Source organism: Propithecus coquereli, unplaced genomic scaffold (genome assembly GCF_000956105.1).
Source record: "Propithecus coquereli isolate 6110/MARCELLA unplaced genomic scaffold, Pcoq_1.0 Scaffold388, whole genome shotgun sequence".
Classification (NCBI taxonomy): domain Eukaryota; kingdom Metazoa; phylum Chordata; class Mammalia; order Primates; family Indriidae; genus Propithecus; species Propithecus coquereli.
In genome coordinates, this window is record NW_012149596.1 from 2261127 (window position 1) to 2281166 (window position 20040).

The 20040-nt window shown below is 50.2% G+C and overlaps 1 protein-coding gene across 2 annotated transcripts; it reads right to left on the minus strand.

Moving 5' to 3' along the window:
- Positions 1-3891: 3891 nt before the first annotated feature.
- Positions 3892-11486, minus strand: GPKOW (G patch domain and KOW motifs). Of its 2 annotated transcripts, none has more exons than XM_012652325.1 (11): positions 11300-11486; positions 10377-10531; positions 10153-10277; positions 8098-8207; positions 6800-7013; positions 6244-6379; positions 5443-5569; positions 5115-5238; positions 4953-5022; positions 4349-4434; positions 3892-4244 (listed from the first exon to the last, which is right to left on the minus strand). In XM_012652325.1, the coding sequence occupies exons 1-11, from the start codon at positions 11473-11475 to the stop codon at positions 4110-4112; spliced, it is 1458 nt and encodes a 485-aa protein (XP_012507779.1). In that variant the 5' UTR covers positions 11476-11486; the 3' UTR covers positions 3892-4109. The 2 variants fall into 2 exon arrangements, with proteins under 2 accessions (XP_012507779.1, XP_012507781.1); XM_012652327.1 differs by having other exon boundaries at positions 6800-6905; positions 11300-11484.
- Between the last annotated feature and the right edge of the window lie 8554 nt (positions 11487-20040).

Genomic DNA, 20040 nt, shown 5'->3' on the forward strand with positions numbered 1-20040 from the left:
CTGCCCTAATCGACAGGTTGGAGGAGCTCCCGGCCTGGAGGTTTGACGGAGCCCCGTGAGTTGGGGCACCATACGGTGAGTTGTGAGGGGGAGAGGGGGGAGGGGGGTTGGAACTGCCACAGCAGAAGGGGCTTTGAGTCTAGGCTCAGGGAGAGGCTTTGGATCTGCAGGTGTGGGGAGCCACGGAGGTTTCCAGGCAGGACTGGTCTCACCTGGAGTTGTGCTTTCTCCTTTCAGGTACCTGGTAATGTCACAGCCCGGACCTGCTCAGCTCCCCAAAACTGCTGTCCCTGTGCCTGAGAGCTTCATGCTCCCAAACGGCCTACCTCAGGGATGGGGAAACCGAGGCCCAGGGAGGCATGGGGACTGAGCTAGCATTCACTTGGGGAAACAGTCTGACATTATCTGGAAAAGTTAGAGGTATAAAGCCTGCAACCCACCGATTCATGGGGGTACACCTTACACGAAGTTCCAGAAGCCTTGCTGGGCAGCCGGTGGGGAAAATCAGTTTCCAGTGTTAGAAATCAGCCAGATTGACCAAAAAACTAGAGGGACAAATGTATTTCATGGCCCTGTATGCGTGGGTGGCATGTGTAGTGAGAGGGGTTGTCAGCTGTCCGTCTTTGGCAGTGGCTGCAGGGAGGCTTCTATTAATTTCCACTTCAGTCAGAGCAAGAGGCAAAGTCCTCGCAGTGGACGGATTGCACAGCCAACAGCGCCGCCCTGACCTGGCTTCCTACCACCTTCTCCCTCGGTTATTCCCCTGCGGCCACCCCGACCTCCTCGCTATTCCTGAAGCACACCAGCTACCCCAGGGCCTTTGCATTCTGCCTGGACCACTCTTTCTCCAAATAGGTACATGACTGTGCCTCGCTTTCTTCATATCTTTGCTCAATGGCACCTTTTCCATAGGGCCTCTGTGGCCCTCTTACTCATACTGCCATGTGCTCACTTCTGATCCCCTTGGCCCTGCTGTACTTTCTCTTTCCCTGTGGTTCGTAGCACCTTGTAACATCCTAGATGATCTACTTTTGTTTATTGTGCCTTGCTTCTCAGCACCACTGGAATGTCAGCTCCACAAGGGCAAGGGTCCTTGCTTTGCCCAAGGCTATGTCCCCAGCACCTAGAATCCTGCCTGGCATACAGTGGGGACTCAATATTTGTTGAGTAAATGATTTACTCCCTACCGTACCATACCCCTAGCATGCAGAACAGTACCTGGCACACGGTAGGGGCTCCACAGATGTTTGCTGAATTAACTGGGGTAAGAGGGGACTTGGTGAGGACCCACTGTCCCTGATACAGCTTTACGAGTTGTTGGATACTTTATCCCTCTGCGTGGTGCTACAAACACGGAGGTGAAGAGGCCCCATGTCGGGGTGGAGGGGAGCATGAGGAGGGAGTGTCAGAAAAGGGTGTCTACCTGTATATATCTGCCACCATGCTCAGACCTAATCACCCCAGTAACTGACTTCTCTCTGAAAGGCAATGAAACTGCTTCTTGAGTCTGCTGCCACAAATTCAAGGCTCAGTGTCTGCAGTTTTTAACAGAGGCAGCACCCTGCCAGGGAAACTTCTGGAGACTTGGCAGAAAAAGCAGATGCTTTTTTACCCACATCTTGCTCAACCCCTGTGATGTGGAAGAAGCCAGTCTGGACAAATTGTACAGGTCACAGTCCCTAGCTTGTGAGTGGCCAGTGGAGAATTCCTGGGCTCACAGGAGCTGTTGCTGCAGTGACCGCTGCCACAGGAGCAACCCTGGCAGCAGGCAGATGCCAGGCAGCAAGCTGGGAGCAAACTGCGCAGTTTCCAGACGTCTTTAGAAACAAGACTTTGTTTGTGCAGTGTGAACAAGGGGCAGATTGGGAAAGCCTCCTTATATTGTCCACCCTTCTCTGAATATAAGGAGCCATGTTCTCAAAATGAGGGATCAGGAGGGCTCCTCTCAAGGGGAAGCACAAAAAACCCCAATGGTCAGTTGGGGAGACCAGGCGCTCTGCCTGGGGCTAGGTATTCTGGACAAAGGACCATATTCAAGAACTTCAGGCCCTGTTTTCAAATGCAGGTTCAGCAGAAAGATTAATTCCAGGAAATCTGAAGCTGATGAAAGATCTATTTTAGTATTGTGGACACAGAAGAGACAGAGGGAATGTCTGCCATGGCCAGGGTATGCCATGTTACAAGGCAGACACAAAAAGACCAGCGCCATTCCCTGGGGAGCTTTTAGCCCTTCTTAAGGGTATTTACCAAGACCAGTTTATTATGATTTGGAGAAAGGAGGAGGCCTTCTTGACTGGGTGAAAGCACATATAGCATAGGAAACTGACTACCAGATGTGACAAATTGGACCACCCCCAGCCCCGGCCCCCAAGATTAAAAATACAAGCCAGGCTAGAATTCCGAGGGCAGTGTGTGCAATCCCAATTACGACTGAAGAACTGGAGGACCATGGATGGGGATTTGCACCCCACTGTCTGCTGAAACAACCTTATTTGGCCAATCTTGAAAACAGATGTATTCTGGAATTAATTGGGGATAAATTAAATTGGCCTGTAGCAACTGTATTTCATGTCATGGTTACTATATTGGAAGGTTTTTCTAAATCATCCCTTACTGGGCACATGGCCACTGAGCTTGGCAACTCCTTGTTTTTCTATATAAATAGCAGTTTCCCTCTGCTCAGCAGGGACAGCAATTTACCTTTATTTTTTGAGACAGGGTCTTGCTCTGTCACCCTGGCTAGGGTGCAGTGTCATCATCATAACTCACAGCAACCTCAAACTTCCGGGCTCAAGCGATCCTCCTGCCTCAGCCTCCCAAGTAGCTGGAACTACAGGCGCACACCACGATGCCCAGATAATTTTTCTAGTTTTTTTAGAGATGGGGTCTCGCTCTTGCTCATGCCGGTCTCGAACTCCTGAGCTCAAGCGATCCTCCTGCCTCGGCCTCCCAGAGTGCTAGGATTACAGGCGTGAGCCACGGCACCCGGCCAGCAATTTACCTTTACTCTCCTAGTCTAGGGCCAAGTGTTTCAATTCTCCAGCACTCTGTCATGTTCTGACCTGTCAGGAGTTTGTACCCATGGCCTTGTTCTAACTCAAATATCAGATATTATATCAGTGACTTAGATACTGGGGATGATTTAGAAACAACTATGTCTGAAGCTCTGACTTCCCTCTTTGATTTTGCATCTCAGGGCATTAAATAGGAAAAAGGTTGAGAATTTTCTGACGATAACCTTTTTGAGAATATAGTTTCCTGGAGCAACCAGAGAAATTCTACCTGAGACAGCGGAAAATTTTGCCTGCATACAAAGTTTTACGACTAAAATGAGGGCTCAGAAATGACCTGGCTCCTTTGGAAATTAAAGCTAACATATCCCATTTGGGTCAGGTGCAGTGGCTGTACCCCTGGTGGCACACACCTGTAGACCCAGCTACTCGGGAGGCTGAAGCAGGAGGATCACCGGAGCCCAGGAGTGTGGGGTTACAGTGAGCTATGGTGACACCACTGGACTCTAGATGGGGCAACAGAGCGAGACTCTGTCTCTCAAAAACAAACGAAACCATATCCCATTTGTGGGCAGAAGCCTCCGTTCCTCTTAACTCCCCACACCAGCTCAGGATATTCTCTGGGGTCTGCTCTAAACCAAGAATGAAAGCAGACTCCGCTGCTGGAGTTCTGGCTCAGGAAGTTGTTCAGAGATGTGGCATTCCAGATTCTGTAGCATCTGCTCACGGGCCAGCTTTCATGGTTTCTATACCCCAAGAGTGAGCTCATGACCGAATGAATCCTTTAACTTGTCCTGCATCCCGAGCAGAAAGGTGAGGCTGAAAAATGTAACGGTTCCCACCTTAACTCCCAGTTCAGCACGCCACTTAAGATTTCATCTTTCTACTAAGTGTCTGAAATGGTTTTTATTATACACTAAATACTGGCAAATATTGGGTTTCTCTCTAGCCTCCCTTCTGGTCCATCCATTTCCTCTGTCCCTGTCCCAGGACTGTAGCGCAGAGGATGGAATAATTATCTTCCCACCTTCTCAAAGGCAACTTTCTCATATTGTATAAAACGGGTAATCGTCTGGGGAACAGGAGTGGTCCCGTAGGTCAGTCTTCGTCTGTGTCACTAGGGCCCACATACTGGCAGACAGCATCGTAGTGAAGCTCCACCACCTGATTTTCTCTCCGCAGCTGCACCAAAGCCCGGCTCCGTGCTCTGTCCCGGCCCAGCAGATGTCCCACCTGGAGTAGGGACAGGGTGGAGTCAGCAAGCAGCAAGGCCAGCCCAGTCCCTGGGACAGCCCCTGAATGACCTTGAAACTTCCACTTCCAGGTCTGTGACTCACCCTTCCAGCGTGTGGGCCGAGTACCACCATCACACAGTCGCCCTCTGCCTTGGGAACCAGGGTCTCCAGCATGTCTTCCCTCAGGCCTGCAGATGAGGGAGAAGGGAATGAGGCCTGCAGCAAGGGCCGGCCCAGCCAGGGTCCTGTCGAAAGGGCCTTTCCTATTTTCCTGGAGCCACTCTACACCCTGTTGACAAATGGAATCCCACCACACCCATTTCACAGATGAGGAAACCTTAGGAGAAGTTCGCAGAAATAACTGTCATAAAGGCAACATTTACATACAGGGGTGGTGGCAATATAACTCCCCCAGTTATTGTGGGCATGTTGTAAGTTCTGCCCTGCATTGGGAGCTCAATACACATCCCCACCACAAGAGGGAGAAACAGTAACTTCTACACTAATTTGACAGGTGGGAAAGCAGGGCTCAGATAATCACCATCATGGAAGTGTCTAATATTCTGTAAGAGGGTGCTGGGCCTTGCAAAGAACCTAAACTCTGCCCAACCTCCCAGCCTTGCCTGGGCTAGGCTCTTGGCCTAAGACACCTTTCTCGAACAGCCTCCAGGATGGTAATGCCCCAGCTGCCACTGTTTAGACTCACCTTCCAGAACTCTGCCTTCATCTGTCCGACACACACAGGTATCTGGACTTAGGACATCTTCAATCGTCATCTGGGGAGACAGGTCAGCGGATGTGAGATGTTAGAGAGTTAAGGGGGCCCAGTCCCAAGGGAGGAGGGGGACCCAGGCTGCAGGGTTCCCACCTTGGTGTTGTAATATTGGCCACCTTTGTGCAGCTTGTTCACAAACCGCACACGCAGGTCCCTGTGCAACCAGTGTTGACTCCTGGGGGCTGTTTTCCCACTCTTGGTTGCAGGCCCATCCTGTCTGTGGAGAGGGGATAACACCAAGCTTAGTTCTTCATCAGATGCACCTGCCAGTTGCCCTACCTTTAACTATGCCATGAAACCCACCCATGATGCCATTCCTAGCTCCTTCGATGCACCTGCCTTGCCCTGAAAGCCTTCCCTGGCTGCTTGAACCTACCCACACCCTGCCTGCTTCCCTTGTCCCACATGCCCAGGGTCCCACCGGTCTGGAAGGTGTTTCCGCTTCCTCTCTGCGTTCTCTTGCTGGACACGTAGGTCCTGATCCCGGAGGGCCTTCCGTGATGAGGCTGTCCCATTCTGTTGCCCTGGAGAAGTTTTGCTCACCTGGCCTGTTCAAAGGGGTGTGGGGAGAACCAGAGAAGAGCCTCAGTGTCTTACTGCCCTTTCCTTCCAAGGCCACACCTCAGCCCAGGGCCATCTCCTGCCCACCAAAGTGCCCCTTCTCACCATCATGCCTTCGCCTGGGCTAGTAGAATGCCTCTCCCCCACCTCTCAACCATCCTACCTCCTTCAGGCAGCCTCCCCCAGCCGCCCAAGCCCACACCGACAGTGCTCACCTAGTGTGGGCTAGAAAGTCTTAGAAAGCTCTGTCTGCACTCATCTGCCAAACTGCCCCATCCTACTGACACTGCTTTGCCTGGGCCATTCTGCCTGCCTAGAGTTCCTTTCTCCTTGGTCACATCCTAGCAGTTCTCACTCCCTAGCAAAAGAGAGGTTTGCCACCCTAAATAGACAAAAACTCCAAGAGGGTAGGATTTGGTTTCTGCACCTGTGTCTTCCCACTCAGAGACAGGTTATGGACTCAGGGGCAAGAAATCAACCTTTCTTCAATCAGAGTAAGCCATGCGTGTCCACTCTCACTGCCTGACCTCTAACTGGGAGTCACACCTGCCAAGCAGACTGCTGCCTTCCCCTCCTGCAGATCTTAAACCCACCCCACGAGCTGGGCCCTTCCACCCCCAGGAATGCTTCTCCAACTCCCCCAGCTATGCAAGAGGCTCACCACTGAGATCCAAGGAGTTCTTGTCAAACTCCTGCTGGGAGACAGACCGCAGGCAGTACTCACTAACAGTCACCACGCGGCTCCCCGCAGCCAGTCGCACCATGGCCCGGACATTGTCAGGATCGAGGCCTTCCACCTACAGTGTTGAAGGAAGAAGTGAGGCAGGGGTTGTGAACTCCACCAGCATTCCTAAGACTAAGCTGTCTACCCCTTACCTCCAATAAGCCTGACTCCTGTGTCTCCCCAGCAGACTGGGACCTGGCCTGGTTCCTATGTTTCCCTCAGCAGACTATGGGGCTTGCATGGATAGCCTTTGAGCATCTAATCCTCAGGGACTTGTGGAATATGGCATTCTTTCCCTTTTAGTTGGGAACTGAGGCTCAGAAAGGCCCAGCATGTGGTCATGGTTACCTAGTGAGGCAGTGGCCAGGCAGGCCTAAAAGACTAGGACTACCAGCCCTTCTACTCCAAACCAAATTCTTCCCTCTTGCCCTCAAACCAACCTGCCCTGTCCCTGCTGCCTGTCTTAGGCTCCTGGGATATCTTGCTTCCTTACCTTCCCATATTGGCCTCGGTGAGGACCAGAAAGGACCACCACAGCTCCTCCAGGCACCAGTGCTTGAGGCTGGTCCTCCTTGTCCTTCTCTTGCTCCTTATCTGGCCTTGGCACGTGGGAAGAGCCGGTGGGGGTCAAGGCCTGGGCCTCGGTCAGGTTGGCACCCAGACCTAACCCCTTGGGCCTCAGTGAGTTGACGCGGGGCTTCACTACCCTGCAGGGTGGAATATGGGCTTGCTGGGGGCGGGGGTGGTGCAACAGTCTCCAACGCCTCATTCCCCTCCCCACTGCCCACATCCCACCCCATCAATATTTTCAAAAATACCCTTTCCGATCTCATATTAGGACTGTTTTTGACCTACAGAAATGGCAATTTCATTTGGGTCAACCTAATAACATGCTGCATATACCAACTATTACATAATATCACGGTGGGGACCAGAGGCAGATTGCTGTAAAGAAATACACTAATATTTCTGCAGGGGAAATCATATGAATATTCACACCAAGCAGGAAACAGATTATAAATGCTCAGTGCCAATTCAGGTCATGTTTGGCTGTCAAATGGTTTATGAAAAAAAATGTTTGCTTTTCAGAATTCTTTGGAGTTTGCAACTGCGAAGAAAGCGGTTATAAGTCCACGCGATAACAGCAAATGTTTAGTCTATGCTTTCTTGGGGCCCCCACTGTACATGCTTCATGTGTATGATCTCATTTAACTCTCACAACACGCCTATGAAGTCAGTATTATTATCCCCAGTTTTCAGATGAGGAAACTGATGCCCAGAGAGGCAAACTTTACATAAGTGGGATCCTATTATGGAGTTTTTTAATTGGTTTGCTTTAGAGACAGGGTCCGGCTCTGTCACCCAGACTGGAGTGCAGTGGTGTGATCATAGCTCACTGCGGCCTTGACCTCCTGACCTCAGCCTCCTGAGTAGCTGGGACTACAGGTATGCACCACTGTGCCAGCCTATTTTTTTCATTTTTTTTTTTTGTAGAGATGGGGTCTCACTACATTGCCTGGGCTGATCTCAAACTCCTGCCCTCAAGCAATCCTCCTGCCTCAGCCTCCCAAAATGCTGGGATTATAGGTGTGAGCCACTGTCCCTGGCCCCCAGATGGAGTTTCAAAGGGCAAACAGGAGTTTAGAACAGTAATGAAAGGGGATACTGGATTCATTAGGGTGGTAATGTATCCTCCCTCCCTGCCTGGATGGTTCTGGGTTGGCAAGTAAGCATGGGGATCTTGATCACGGCCCTATCTGCCTGTCCCCTCACCCCTACCCCAGAACTCACTGATTGAAGGTGCGGCCAATGCCCTCGCCAGGTTTCCAACCCATACCCCGCAGCATGGCCATCCCGTAGGCCTCCACAGGCACTGCCTCGTAATCTGCCTCCTCTGGCATCTGCGGGTCAAGCAGAGGAAGGAGGGTCAGGCTTTGCCGATGCCCGGCCCTCTGTTGGAAGTGCACTTGCTATCTTGCTATCAACTCTCCATGCTTCTTCTCCAGTCAGCTCAAGGGGGAGTTTTGATTTCCTCTCACCTACCATTCCTCACTTTACTCCAGTCCTTCAACAAATATTTCTAAAGCACCCAATCTGTGTCAAGTACTGTTCTGGGTGCTGGGGATAAAGCAGTGACCAAAACAGACAAAAACCCCTGTCCTTGTGGGGCTTGCATTCTAGTTATATTCTAGTTGTGGAGACACACAATGAATAAAATACAGAAAACATGATATGTCAGGTGGTGATAAGTTATATAAAGAAAAACAAACAAGTTAAGGGGATGCAGAGGGATAGCCGCTGAGCTGACATTTAAGCAGCAACCAGGATATGACAGAGGGAGCCCTGAGGGTGTGAGAAGGAAAAGTATTCCAAGCAGAGAACAGTAAGAGCAAAGGTCCTGAGGCAGGACAAGACTTGGTATGTTTGAAGAGTATCATGAAAGTCAACATGACTGAAACTGAGACGTGGAGGCAGAGAAGGGTGGGTAAGAGACTAATCAGGAGAGCTGGGCAGGAGCTGGAGGACCCTGAGTCAGGTGGGAGCCCGGAGAGGGACCAGTGAGGAAGTTACTGCAATAGTCCAGGCGAGATGCTGGCAGCTCAGCCCAGCATGGTGGTAGTGGTGATAGTGACAAGTGGTCAGATTCTGGGTATTATTTTGAAAAGAGAGATGATAGGATTGTACTGACAGACTGTGTATGGGGTATGAAATAAAGAGGGGAGTCAAGGATGACTCCAAGGTTTTTAAGCTGAGTGAGAGGAAGGACAGACGGAACTGTGCTCAACTGAGATGTAAAAAGCTGCAGGAGGAGGTTTGTAGGGGTAAAAATTAGAGAAATGAGGCCAAAGCTTGAACAGGATGAAGAATCAAGTGAGGATCTCTTTTTTTGTTAAAGATGAAGGAAACAAGAGCACATCTGAAGGCTGATGAGAACAGTTGGGTGGAAAGAGGGTGGTCTGGGGCTGTAGGAGAACTAGGCCCCAAAGAAGCACTGTAAAAAATTTATGAATGAAGAGGTAAAGAGTGAGTTCTGTGGTGATGAAAGACAGACTTGGTTACTTCTGTGGACACACCTCTTACCTCTCCTGTTGTCACCTCCTATCATCACTCCTTCAGTCCTTCACATTTGCTCCAGACACACAAGTTGCCTCACTGATAGATAAACACCACGGTGACTTCCTGCCACCGTGCCATTGCTTGGGCTGCTGCTGCCATTAGGAGTACTCACTCTGTTCTTCCCTTTCCCACTAAACCCTACCTATCTTTCTAGGCCTCACTCCCACCACTTCGGTCTGAGTCCCCATCATCTCTAGCCTGGACTACCAGTCCCCTTGCTTCCACTTTCCGTTATTAGTCTGTTCTGCTCACAGCAGCCAGAGGGATCCTGTCAAACCATAAGTCATGTCCCTTCTCTGCTAAGGGGCTGCCCATGGCTCTCATCTATCTCAGAGTAAAACCCAAAGTCCTCACCATGGCCCACAGGACCCCGCCTGATCTAGTCCCCTCCACCTCCTTTCTACCCCTCCCTCTCATTCATTCCACTCCAGCCACATTGGTCTCCTCGGTGGTCCTCAAACACTCTAAGCAGCGTCTACCTTCAGGGCCTTTACATTTCCTGTTCCCTTTGCACCCCATCTCATTCAGATAATCCCAGGATTCAAGTACTTTTTTCACATCCCAGTATCCAGATTTACTTGTTAATGTTTCCAAACACGATGGCAGAAGGGAGGGATAGGTGGCAGGCCTCTAGCACACAAAGACATTCCCTGCCGTGTGCAGGGAGGAAAGCTTGGCAGACAGGGCAAAGAAAGACTGGGGTAGGAGGGGGGTTAGGGGCCAGCTCACTGTCTCAGCCCCGGGTTCGCTGTCTGCCCCTTCCCTGTTGGGGGTGCATCCTTTCTGGATCATGGGGATAGCGAGCGTGGGGTCGATACCCGCATTCTCTCTCTCCTCCAGAGACTTCTTGGATTCTAAAGGAAGAATGGGAGGGAGCAATGAGGTTCCATCCTATCCTTCCACCTTCTTCCTCTTCTTCCTTCACTGGGGCAGGGTGAAGGGGGATCACTCACCCTCAATTATCTCCTTCACAGCCTGGGACAGCACCCCATCCGCCAAGACCCCAGTATCCATGGATGGCCCAGGGGGCTGTGCTGGTGGCTGCCTGCGATAGCCATTCTGGATCAAAGGGATGATGAGTTCCTTGGGGGCTTCTGAGGGCTTCACACTGATGTGGACACAGAGGGATGAGGTTTAGGACAGTGACAGGGTCGATGGGTTCTGAGCCACACTCCTTCATTCAGAGAAAACACAAGAGCCAAACTCACCCCTAGACCCATGAACCATGTCCTCCGTTCTCCTGGGTGGCTCTCCTGTTATGTCTCTGATAGTGTATTCTTTGGATTCTCTCCTCCTGCCCTCCACCCCCCCCCCCAGCAAATCTTAAATGTCAGTGTCTTTGAGAATTCATTCCTGGACCCTCTGTTCATTCCAAGACTGGCTTCCTCAGTGACTCACAAATCACCATCTTCACCTCTCTCCAGCTCCAGGCTCCAGAACAGCCTCGTAGACGGCCGATTCGCATCTGGAAGTCCCTCCCTCAAACTCTCCTCTCCTAATTAAGCTGAGGATGGCTCCATCAACCTGAATCTGAAGCTCCATCCCGTTTCCCATAAAGCTCCACTGCTTCCGTTGAGACATTAGAGGTCCTGTCATTCTCCCCTCCTTTCCCTCTCAGAAGGCACATACCACAGTGTCCCCAAGCCCTAAAGACACTCCCTCTCAGGAATACATGTTCTCTTCTCAATCCCCACGGCCATCAAGCCCAATTTCCCCACCTCTCCTATAAACTTCCGCCTTCTTGCCTCCACGAATTTCCTCAGGCCGTGCTTCAGGCTTCCCAGGCCACTGTCACCAACACAAACAACTCAGATTCCTCCCTCCTGCTTGCGCCCACCGCACCGATATTCACGGAGTGAAAGACCCGGCGCTTCACCTCTGCAGCTCTCTTCCTTCCACAGTCTTCAAGAAATCCTTCTCCTCCGGGGCTGGGCCCGCACCATCTCCCGGGTCCGCCAGCCGCCTCCGGGCGGACGTGCGAGTGAAGCCGAATGAAATTGGGGTGGTGGAAGTTGCCGCTGGCTGCAAAACACGGTCTTCTGCGTCCGCCATTTTGCCGCTTTTCCCCCCGTCAGTGCGCTGCCTGCCGGGAAGTTTAGTTTTGCTTCATATCGCTGGGGGCGGGCCGACGAGCGCAGGAACGACATTTCCCACAAAGCACTGCGGCACCGGGGACGAGGGCAGACAAGGGGCCGTAGGACGCAGTTGTCGCTCTTTTAAGTTTCATAGAAGTGCGTCGAGCCGCGCACATAGGGAAATGTAGTTCTTCAGGGAGGTAGGCGTGGTAGGTGGATTCATTCTCACTGGATGTTCGTTCCTTCGTGTAGGTGTTTGACAAGTATTTATTGGGCGCCTACTGTGTGCACCTTACTGTATCCTACCGATGTGGGAAGTGTTGATAAAATAAACCATTAAGAAAAAAATCAGCTGTGCGCGATGGCGCCTGCCTGTAATCCCATTTACTTGGGAGGCTGAGGCGGAAGGATCACTTGAAGTCTGGCGTGCCAGACTACAGTGAGCTATGATTGCGCCTGTGACTAGCCACTGCACTCTAACCTGGGCAACACCGCGAAACCTCGTCTTAGAAAAACTTTATCAGTGAGTGCCACTTGCCTACATGTCTAAATAATAGACATGAAATGGTACCTACTAATGCCAGATTTTAATACTTGACAAAGTACTCCTCCCTAGAGGCCAGTGGGGAACAGTGATACTTGAATGGTTATTTTAAAAATATAGCAACATTAAACATTGTGAGTGCCAGTTCCTAAGAATTCAGAAATTTGTAATTCAGGCCAGGCATGGGCCTCATGCCTGTAATGCCAGCACTTTGGGAGGCAAAGGTGGGAGGATCGCTTGAGGCCAGGTGTTTGAGTCCAGCCTGGGCAGCATAGCGAGACCCCATCTCTAAAAAAAAAAAATGTTTAAAATTAGCTAGATGCAGTGGCGCATACCTGTAGTCCCAGCTTCTCAGGAGGCTGAAGTGGGAGGATCACTTGAGCCCAGGAGTTTAAGGTTGCAGTGAGCTATGGTCACGCCACTGCACTCCAGTTTGGGTGACAGAGCAAAACCCTGTCCCTGTCTCAAAAAAAAATTTTTTTTGTAATTAGTCTTGCAAAATGACCCCCTCCTTAAGTCATTTTTTGTTCTCTCCCCAATACTTCAGATTTTCAAACAAGTTAAGCCTAAGGAGCAGACTTAACTAACTTCACAGGACTAACAACTCACCATCCATCAACAACAGTTGACTCTCGAATTAGACCACCTGCAGACTCTATGACTCCAAACCCCACTATAAAAGTCCTTGCCCTTAGTCAGTTGGGAAGAGAGATTTGAGGCTGCCTCTCCCCTTCTCCTGGCTGATGTCATTCGTATTAAAAATTCCTTTCTTCCTTTGCAATCTTCATTGTCTCAATAATTGGCTTTCTGTGAGGTGAGCAACCAGACTTAGGCCAGACCCCTTTTGGGTTCAGTAACAGATTAATGAGACAGATATCTCTTCTGTAGGACCTTAAGAGTTTGTAAAGTAGAAGACAGATATTTAAACAAATAGTCACAAGAAAAAAAACACTATAATTCTGCTACAAATTCATCCCAAGGAAATCATTGAAGATGTATAAAACATTTTTTTTTTTTTAGAGACAGCATCTCACTCTGTAACCCAGGCTGGAGTGCAGTAGTGTGATCATAGCTCACTGCAACCTCAAACTCCTGGGCTCAAGTGATCCTCCTGCCTCAGCCTCCCAAGTAGCTGGGGCTACAGGCACATGCCACCACACCTGGCTAATTTTTAAAATCTTTTTGTAGAGACAGAGTCTCACTATCTTGCTCAAGTTGGTCTCGAACTTCTGGCCTCAAGCGATCCTCCCGCCTTGGCCTCCCAAAGTGCTGGAATTACAGGCCTGAGCCATTGCACCTGGCTATAAAATGATTTTATGTGAGATTCATCATTGTATTATTTACTGTGGTGAAAGCTAGAAGACCACCTAAATGATAAACAGAAGGGAATAGGGTAAATCATAGCACATGCCTTTGGTGGAAGTTATATGCTAGAGCCTTTAAGTGCAAAGCTATAAATATAAGTAAATGAAATGGGGACATAGTCACATGTTTTAAAAAGTTGAATAGTATGGTGGTTTGGAGAATGGTCTTGAAAACAGGCAGCCCATTATTCAATCAGTCCCATGGCCATGTTTCCAGGTCTAGAAGCCCTGGGCATCAGGGATAGGTCCCAGAATTTCAATGCTAAAGCCACCATAGTTTTCAATATACAAAAACATTCTTTAAATTTTTATTTAGAAATAGGCTGAGCGCGGCGGCTGGTGCCTGTAATCTTAGAACTCTGGGAGGCCAAGGCAGGAGGATCGTTTGAGCTCAGGAGTTTGAGACCAGCCTGAGCAAGAGCGATACCCCATCTCTACTAAAAATAGAAAGAAAATTAGCTGGATTACTAAAAATATATAGAAAAAATTAGCCAGACATGGTGGCACATGCCTGTCGTCCCAGCTACTCGGGAGGCTGAGGCAAAAGGATCGCTTGAGCCCAGGAGGTTGAGGTTGCTGTGAGCTAGGTTGACGCCACGGCACTCTAGCCTGGGCAACAGAGCCAGACTCTGTCTCAAAAAAAAAAAAAAAATCCACAAAAAACAAACAACAACAACAAAAAGAATGTCACAGAGATGATATTCCCTTATAATCACATCGTATCAGAGGGTTCGAGATGTTGATATTTCTTATTGTTAATGATGTCAACATGGATCACTTAGTTGTGTTGTCAGCCAGATTTCTCCTCTGGCTCCAATGGCCTGCCAGGCAAACTGTCCATGGCTCAAGTGATAACCACTTCCTGGGGCAGCCACCGGAGGCTGTACCTGTAATAGAGGCTTGATTACACAGGCTCAGGCCAGAGGTCCCTGAGAGAGTTTGGCTTCAGCTGGTTCACACCTGGTCTCTGACTTGCTCCTCACATATACCACGGAGATCATCTCAACCTACCCTGATCCTAATGCAAAATTTTTTGGCGAAAATATAATGGGAGAAAAGATCTTTTTTTTTTTTCTGTCTTTATTTCATCCTGAAAACAAAATCAGGAGTAACAAACATTTAGAAAAGTACTTCTTTGCCATATAGTTAAGGAAGACTATATCCAAGTCTTGCAAAATCCACCATTTAATCGTTTTTTTATTCAATAAACATTGGTTGAGTACCTACTGTGTTACAGGCCCTGCCCTGCCCCCAAGGAACTCATAAGATATGTTGGGAAAATCAGGGATTATAAGTGTGGTTAAGACGGCAGACACAGGGGGTTCTGGGGAGGGGTGGTCGAGGAGACAAAAAGGAGATTAACTGTTCCCAGTATTACTTCCAAGAGGACCTGAAGACTGAAAAGGCGTTTTGAAGGATGGCAGGAAGTGACGCTGGAGTGACGTGGTAGTTATAGGAAAATATAGAGGATTGATTCTGATTCTTAAAATATGAATACATGTGATACTTTTATATTATGGTAGTTAAGCTTTTCACAAAAAGAATAAAATGACAAACAAAAGGTCAGGCAGCTTGGGTAGAATTTACCTGGGTAAAATTTAAAAAAAATAAAGGTCAGGAAGCTGGTTATAGCGGAGTCAGACTTGAATCCAGGCTGCCTGGCACCAGAATTTGGAATCTTACCAATGCTCGATATTGACTCGGCTTGTGCTGGATTTCTCAGCCTGGCCCTGTCCATTGCCCTCCTTCAGTGCCCATCCTTCCCCACCACCTTCCCCGCCCTCTCGCCCCCAAGTTCATTAAGGTAGTCCCTGGCGCCCTGGACTGTTTACAGCTCCCCAAAAGTATCCAAGGTTTTTCATGCCATACTGTATTTGCCATGCTAGGACGTCTGTGGGCAGGCGATTATCCATGACATTATTGTCCATAAGAGTCCAGCACCATAACTACTGGGAGATAAAAGAGGCAGAGAAAGCGGTTAGGGACTCAACACAGAAACGATCTAGGCTCCATCCCCTCAATTAACATTCTAGCCTCATCTACTTGCCTCCCTTCTACAAAACACAGAAGTAAAGATCCATCTGGAATCCCACACGTACAAACCGGCCCACCCTTTAACTAGACATCACCCCCTCAAGTAATCTTAAAGGCTCAGCCCACACAAATAACTGTCTGACCCGGCCTCTTTAACAAATAATCCTGGGCCCGCCCATTGGAATAATCCTACAGACCTCCCCACCTCCCTCTAATAACACGCAGAACCCACCCCTCAAACGACAGCCTTCGGCCCACCCTGGAGGGTGCTACCCAGGAATTTGTCAAACCCCCTGATTAGCCTCTAATCCTCACCCCATTCCTCACATTTCAAGCCCCGTCCCCTTGCCTAGCTTTCCAGACCCGCCCCTTTGCTGAGTACCCGCCCCCAGCACTCTCCAGGCCCCGCCTCCTCAGAAATGACATTCGAAGCTCCCTTGACCAGAATAAGGATCCAGCCTCGCACTCAACTAATCTGACACTCGCCTACTGCAATAACCCTCAAGGAATTTTCACTAGGATAACCCCACGGCCCCGCACCCTGCAAGCACCCACAGGCCCCGCCCTCCCACAGCACACCCCTCGGCCCCACCCAGGGGAATAGCTAAGAACCCCGGGCCCGCCACCCCGGACCCACCTCCACGCCGACCCCGCCCCCAGGAGGCCCCGCCCCCGTCACGCACCCTCCTTGGGGCGCAGGTGCAATGTGGCGCCGGCCGGCGCACCAGCGCCGCCACGTCGGCCGCAGCTCGGGCCGCCAGGGGGCGCGCGTCCAGCCGCGCCAGGAGCTGCCGGGCGGTGGGGCCCGCTGGCAGGGGAGGGCCGCGGCCTGCGCGGGAGAGGTGGACAAGTCAACGCTGACCCTGAGCCTCGGAGAACCCCCATGCTTCTAGACGTCCGAAGACCTAGAAATGATAATCTCAAGATACCCTGAGATCCCCCCAGCCACTCCCTCGATAGTTCCGGAGCTCCCCCCGCTGTCCCTCTCCTCTCCCGCGACCCCCGACGATCGCGGATATGCCCATGGACTCTCGCCTAACCCCAAGATGTACCGGAGATAGCTATTTGACAGCAGTAGTCCTGGACACCTCCGAACATCCTGCGATTTTTCTCTGCAGGTCCCCAACTGCCCCATAATAACCTCAGATGCCAAAGTCTTCCCCCAAGGTATCTCCAGGGACCCTGATTCCCCCAGATATCCTGAGACAGCACGCCCTGACCCTGTAGCCCCAGGACCCCAATTCCCCCTCTAGATATCCTAGGCAACCCTTGCTACCCCGTGAATTCCCTCAGAGGCCCCGTTTCCCCCGTTTCCCCACAGGGCCCACCTACCTCCAGATTCCCCCTCACAGGGGCCCCCAGCTCCCCCCGGCCCCCGTTCACTCCAGACCCTCAGTGTCCGGGTGTCCCCAGTGACCACAGGCACATCCCTCCCCACACATCTCTCCGGGTCTGGTGCATGGCCCCTTTGCTGGGGTGTAGGTAGGGGACCTCGACCCCAGCCCCGTCGCTGTCGCTCGTTCCCTGCCCGCTGCCACCACCCCCTGGGCGCCAGAGCTGCTCTGTTTACCACCTGTCCAAGGAAAAGGTGGGGAGCAGACAGGCGGGGCGACGGTGGCAGGGGACGCGCCCCCTCCCTCCCCCGGTACCTCCTCTGCTCCCCCTAGGGTCCGTGGCGCCCCCTGCACGCGGCTCCATGGCCAGTGTTGTGCCCGGTGGACTCACGTCCTCCAGCGACGCGTTTTGGGCGCTGGAACGCACTCACCTTGTGGTCCGCCCAGGCCTGGAGCCTGAGGCTGGTCGGTGTGGTGCCTGTCGCCCCGACCCACGTGGTGACATAGCTGGGCCACCAAGGATGCCTGGCTGTGGGAGGCAGCAGGATCGTTCAGCCTCCCTCTGTCTCAGGCTCCTGGGCTTCTATTAACTATGGATCCTGGTTAAAATTTAAGTCTGACCATACGAAGTGTTGTCAAAGATATGGAGGAAATGGAACTCTAATACACTTCTGGTCGAAATGTAAAAAGATATAGCAACTGTAGGAAACAGTTTGGTGGTGCCTTACAAAGTTACATGTACACATGTGATCCAGCTTTCCGCTCCTGAGTATTTGCCTAAAGGCATACATCTACACAAAGACTTGTATACAAATGTTCATAGCACCTTTATTTCTTGGCTTAGTCATCTCGGGCTGCCATAACAAAATATCACAGACTGGGTGGCTTAAACAACAGAAATTTCTCACAGTTCTGGAATGTAGAAAGTCCAAGATGAAGATGCTGGCCAATTTGGGTCCTGGTGAGGGCTCTCTTCCTGGCTTGCAGATGGCTGCCTTCTGGCTATGTCATCACATGGAGTTAAGAGATTGAAGGAGAGTAAAGGAGATAGTGTGAGAGGGACACACAAACAGGGACAGAGATCTTTCACTTCTTATAAGGCTGCAGTCCTATTTGATTAGGGCCCCACCCTTAGGATCTCATTTAACCTTAGTTAACTATTAAAGAATCTATATGCAGATATAGTCACATTGGGGGTTAGGGCTTTAACATAAATTTGGTGATGGACATAATTCAGTCCATAGAATTTGTTAATAGCTAAAAACTGGGCCAGGCGCAGTGGCTCACGCCTGTAATCCTAGCACTATGGGAGGCCAAGGCAGGAGGATCACTTGAGCTCAGGAGTTTGAGACCAGCCTGAGCAAGAGGAAGACCCATCTCTACTAAAAATAGAAAAATTAGCTGGGCATCATGGCAAGCACCTGTAGTCCCAGCTACTCAGGAGACTGAGGCAGGAGGATCGCTGGAGCCCAAGAGTTTGAGGCTGAAGTGAGATACAATGAAGCTACTGCACTCTACCCAGGGTAACAGAGTGAGACTCTGTCTCAAAAAAAATAAAAATAAAAATAGAGGAAATTTAACCTCCCCTCCTCACTCCCCCCCTTCATATTAAAAAAATTTTTTTTTAAAGATAAAAACTGGAAACAGCCCAAATGCCCATCAGTAGGTAAATGGATCAACAAACTGGTCCATTCATACAGTGGAATACAACTCAGCAATAAAAAGCAATGAATGGCTGGGCATTGTGGCTCACACCTGTAATCCCAGCACTTTGGGAGGCCACGGTGGGAGGGTTGCTTGAGGCCAGGAGTCAGAAGCCAGCCTAAGAAGCATGGTGAGACCCCCATCTCTAAAAAAAAAAAAATTTAAAAATTAGCCCGGTGTGGTGCTGGCCCACCCCTAGTCGTACCTACTCAAGAGGCTGATCCAGGAGGATCACTTGAGCCCAGGAGTTTGAGGTTGCAGTGAGCTATGATGATGCCACTGCACTCTAGTCTGGGTGAGCATGCAAGACCCTGTCTCAAGAAAAAAAAAAGGAATGAACAATTTGGATGGATCTCCAAATAATTATGGTAAATAAAAGAAGCCAGACCTGCCCTCCAAAAAAGAGTACCTGCTGTATGATTCCATTTATATAAAAATCTGGTAAAATTCAAACTGATATACAGTGACAGAAAGAGATGAGAGATTGTTTTAGGGGAGGGGACCCAGACAGCAAGAGAGAGGAATTACAAAGGGGCAGGAAAAAACTTTTGGCAGAGATGGTTGTGTTCAATATCTTGATTGTAACGATAGTTTCACCAATGTAAACATATTCAAAAATCTATCAAATTAAATATCAATCATACCACAATCTACTAATAAAATAAAAAGTTGAATTAATGAATTGGGCGGGCCTATGAGAGGGATTGACTTAAATCCTTGAATGAGGTGAGGCTAAAAGGGATAATTTGTTCATATTCATGAATGGAGGAGGCTAAGAGAGGCACTGGTTTTGAACCAACAGTGGAGCAGGACTAAGAGGGGCTTTGGCTCTGCGCAGTGTGACTGTAGTCAATGTTAGTTAAAGATGAGTGCCAATGCTGCTACCACATAGCTTGACTGTGCCCAATGCTGGCAATTTGGAAGCTTTATTCCTAATTCCCTTGCCAATCTTAGCACGAATTCCTCGTCACTCCCACTTCCTGGAGAGGTACATTGAGGCTCCAGACAATGCATTGGCTGGGATTCCACCTTCACATCTGCATACCCTCTGGACCTCCAACCCTGCCAGCAGTCTCAGTGACACAAGCACCACTCTCTCAACCCCAGTCCTTGCCCCTGCTCCCAGAATTTTGGCCCTGCTGGCGTTGGCTTTCTCAGTGAACCCTTATCTGGCATCCTGGGGTGCTCATCCCTGTAATTCATCACTGAGGACATCCTTGGATCCCCCATTCCTTCATGACCCCCCCAGGCCTGTGTATCTTCCAGTTTGGAAGCAGGTTCCCATCACCAGACCCTCAAGCCTCTCATCTTTTTGACAAGCTCCCTGACCTATCTCGGTAGCATGGATGCTGCCTGGCGCATGGAAGCCTTCTCTCTCTATCCACCTATCCTCAGCACTTGGATGATGCCCCAGTCTGTAAGACCCTCCCATCCACAGAGCTACAGAGCCTCAAACCCCCCTTCCCCAGTATATAAGGACCTCATTACCCCATCCACAGCTTCCTGAAACCTGGAGCCCCAGTTTGGGTAGTTGCCCTTTCCATCTCCTGGCAGCACTGGAA

Excerpts from the sequence above, each read along its gene's own strand:
- GPKOW (XM_012652325.1), bottom strand. The coding sequence starts at position 11,475 with ATGGCGGACGCAGAAGACCGTGTTTTGCAGCCAGCGGCAACTTCCACC. Across the intron at positions 8,208-10,152 it reads GCGAACCCGGGGCTGAGACA|ATGCCAGAGGAGGCAGATTA; the intron begins GTGAGCTGGCCC and ends CTTGACCCGCAG. Across the intron at positions 4,245-4,348 it reads TCGGCCCACACGCTGGAAGG|GTGGGACATCTGCTGGGCCG; the intron begins GTGAGTCACAGA and ends TCCCTACTCCAG.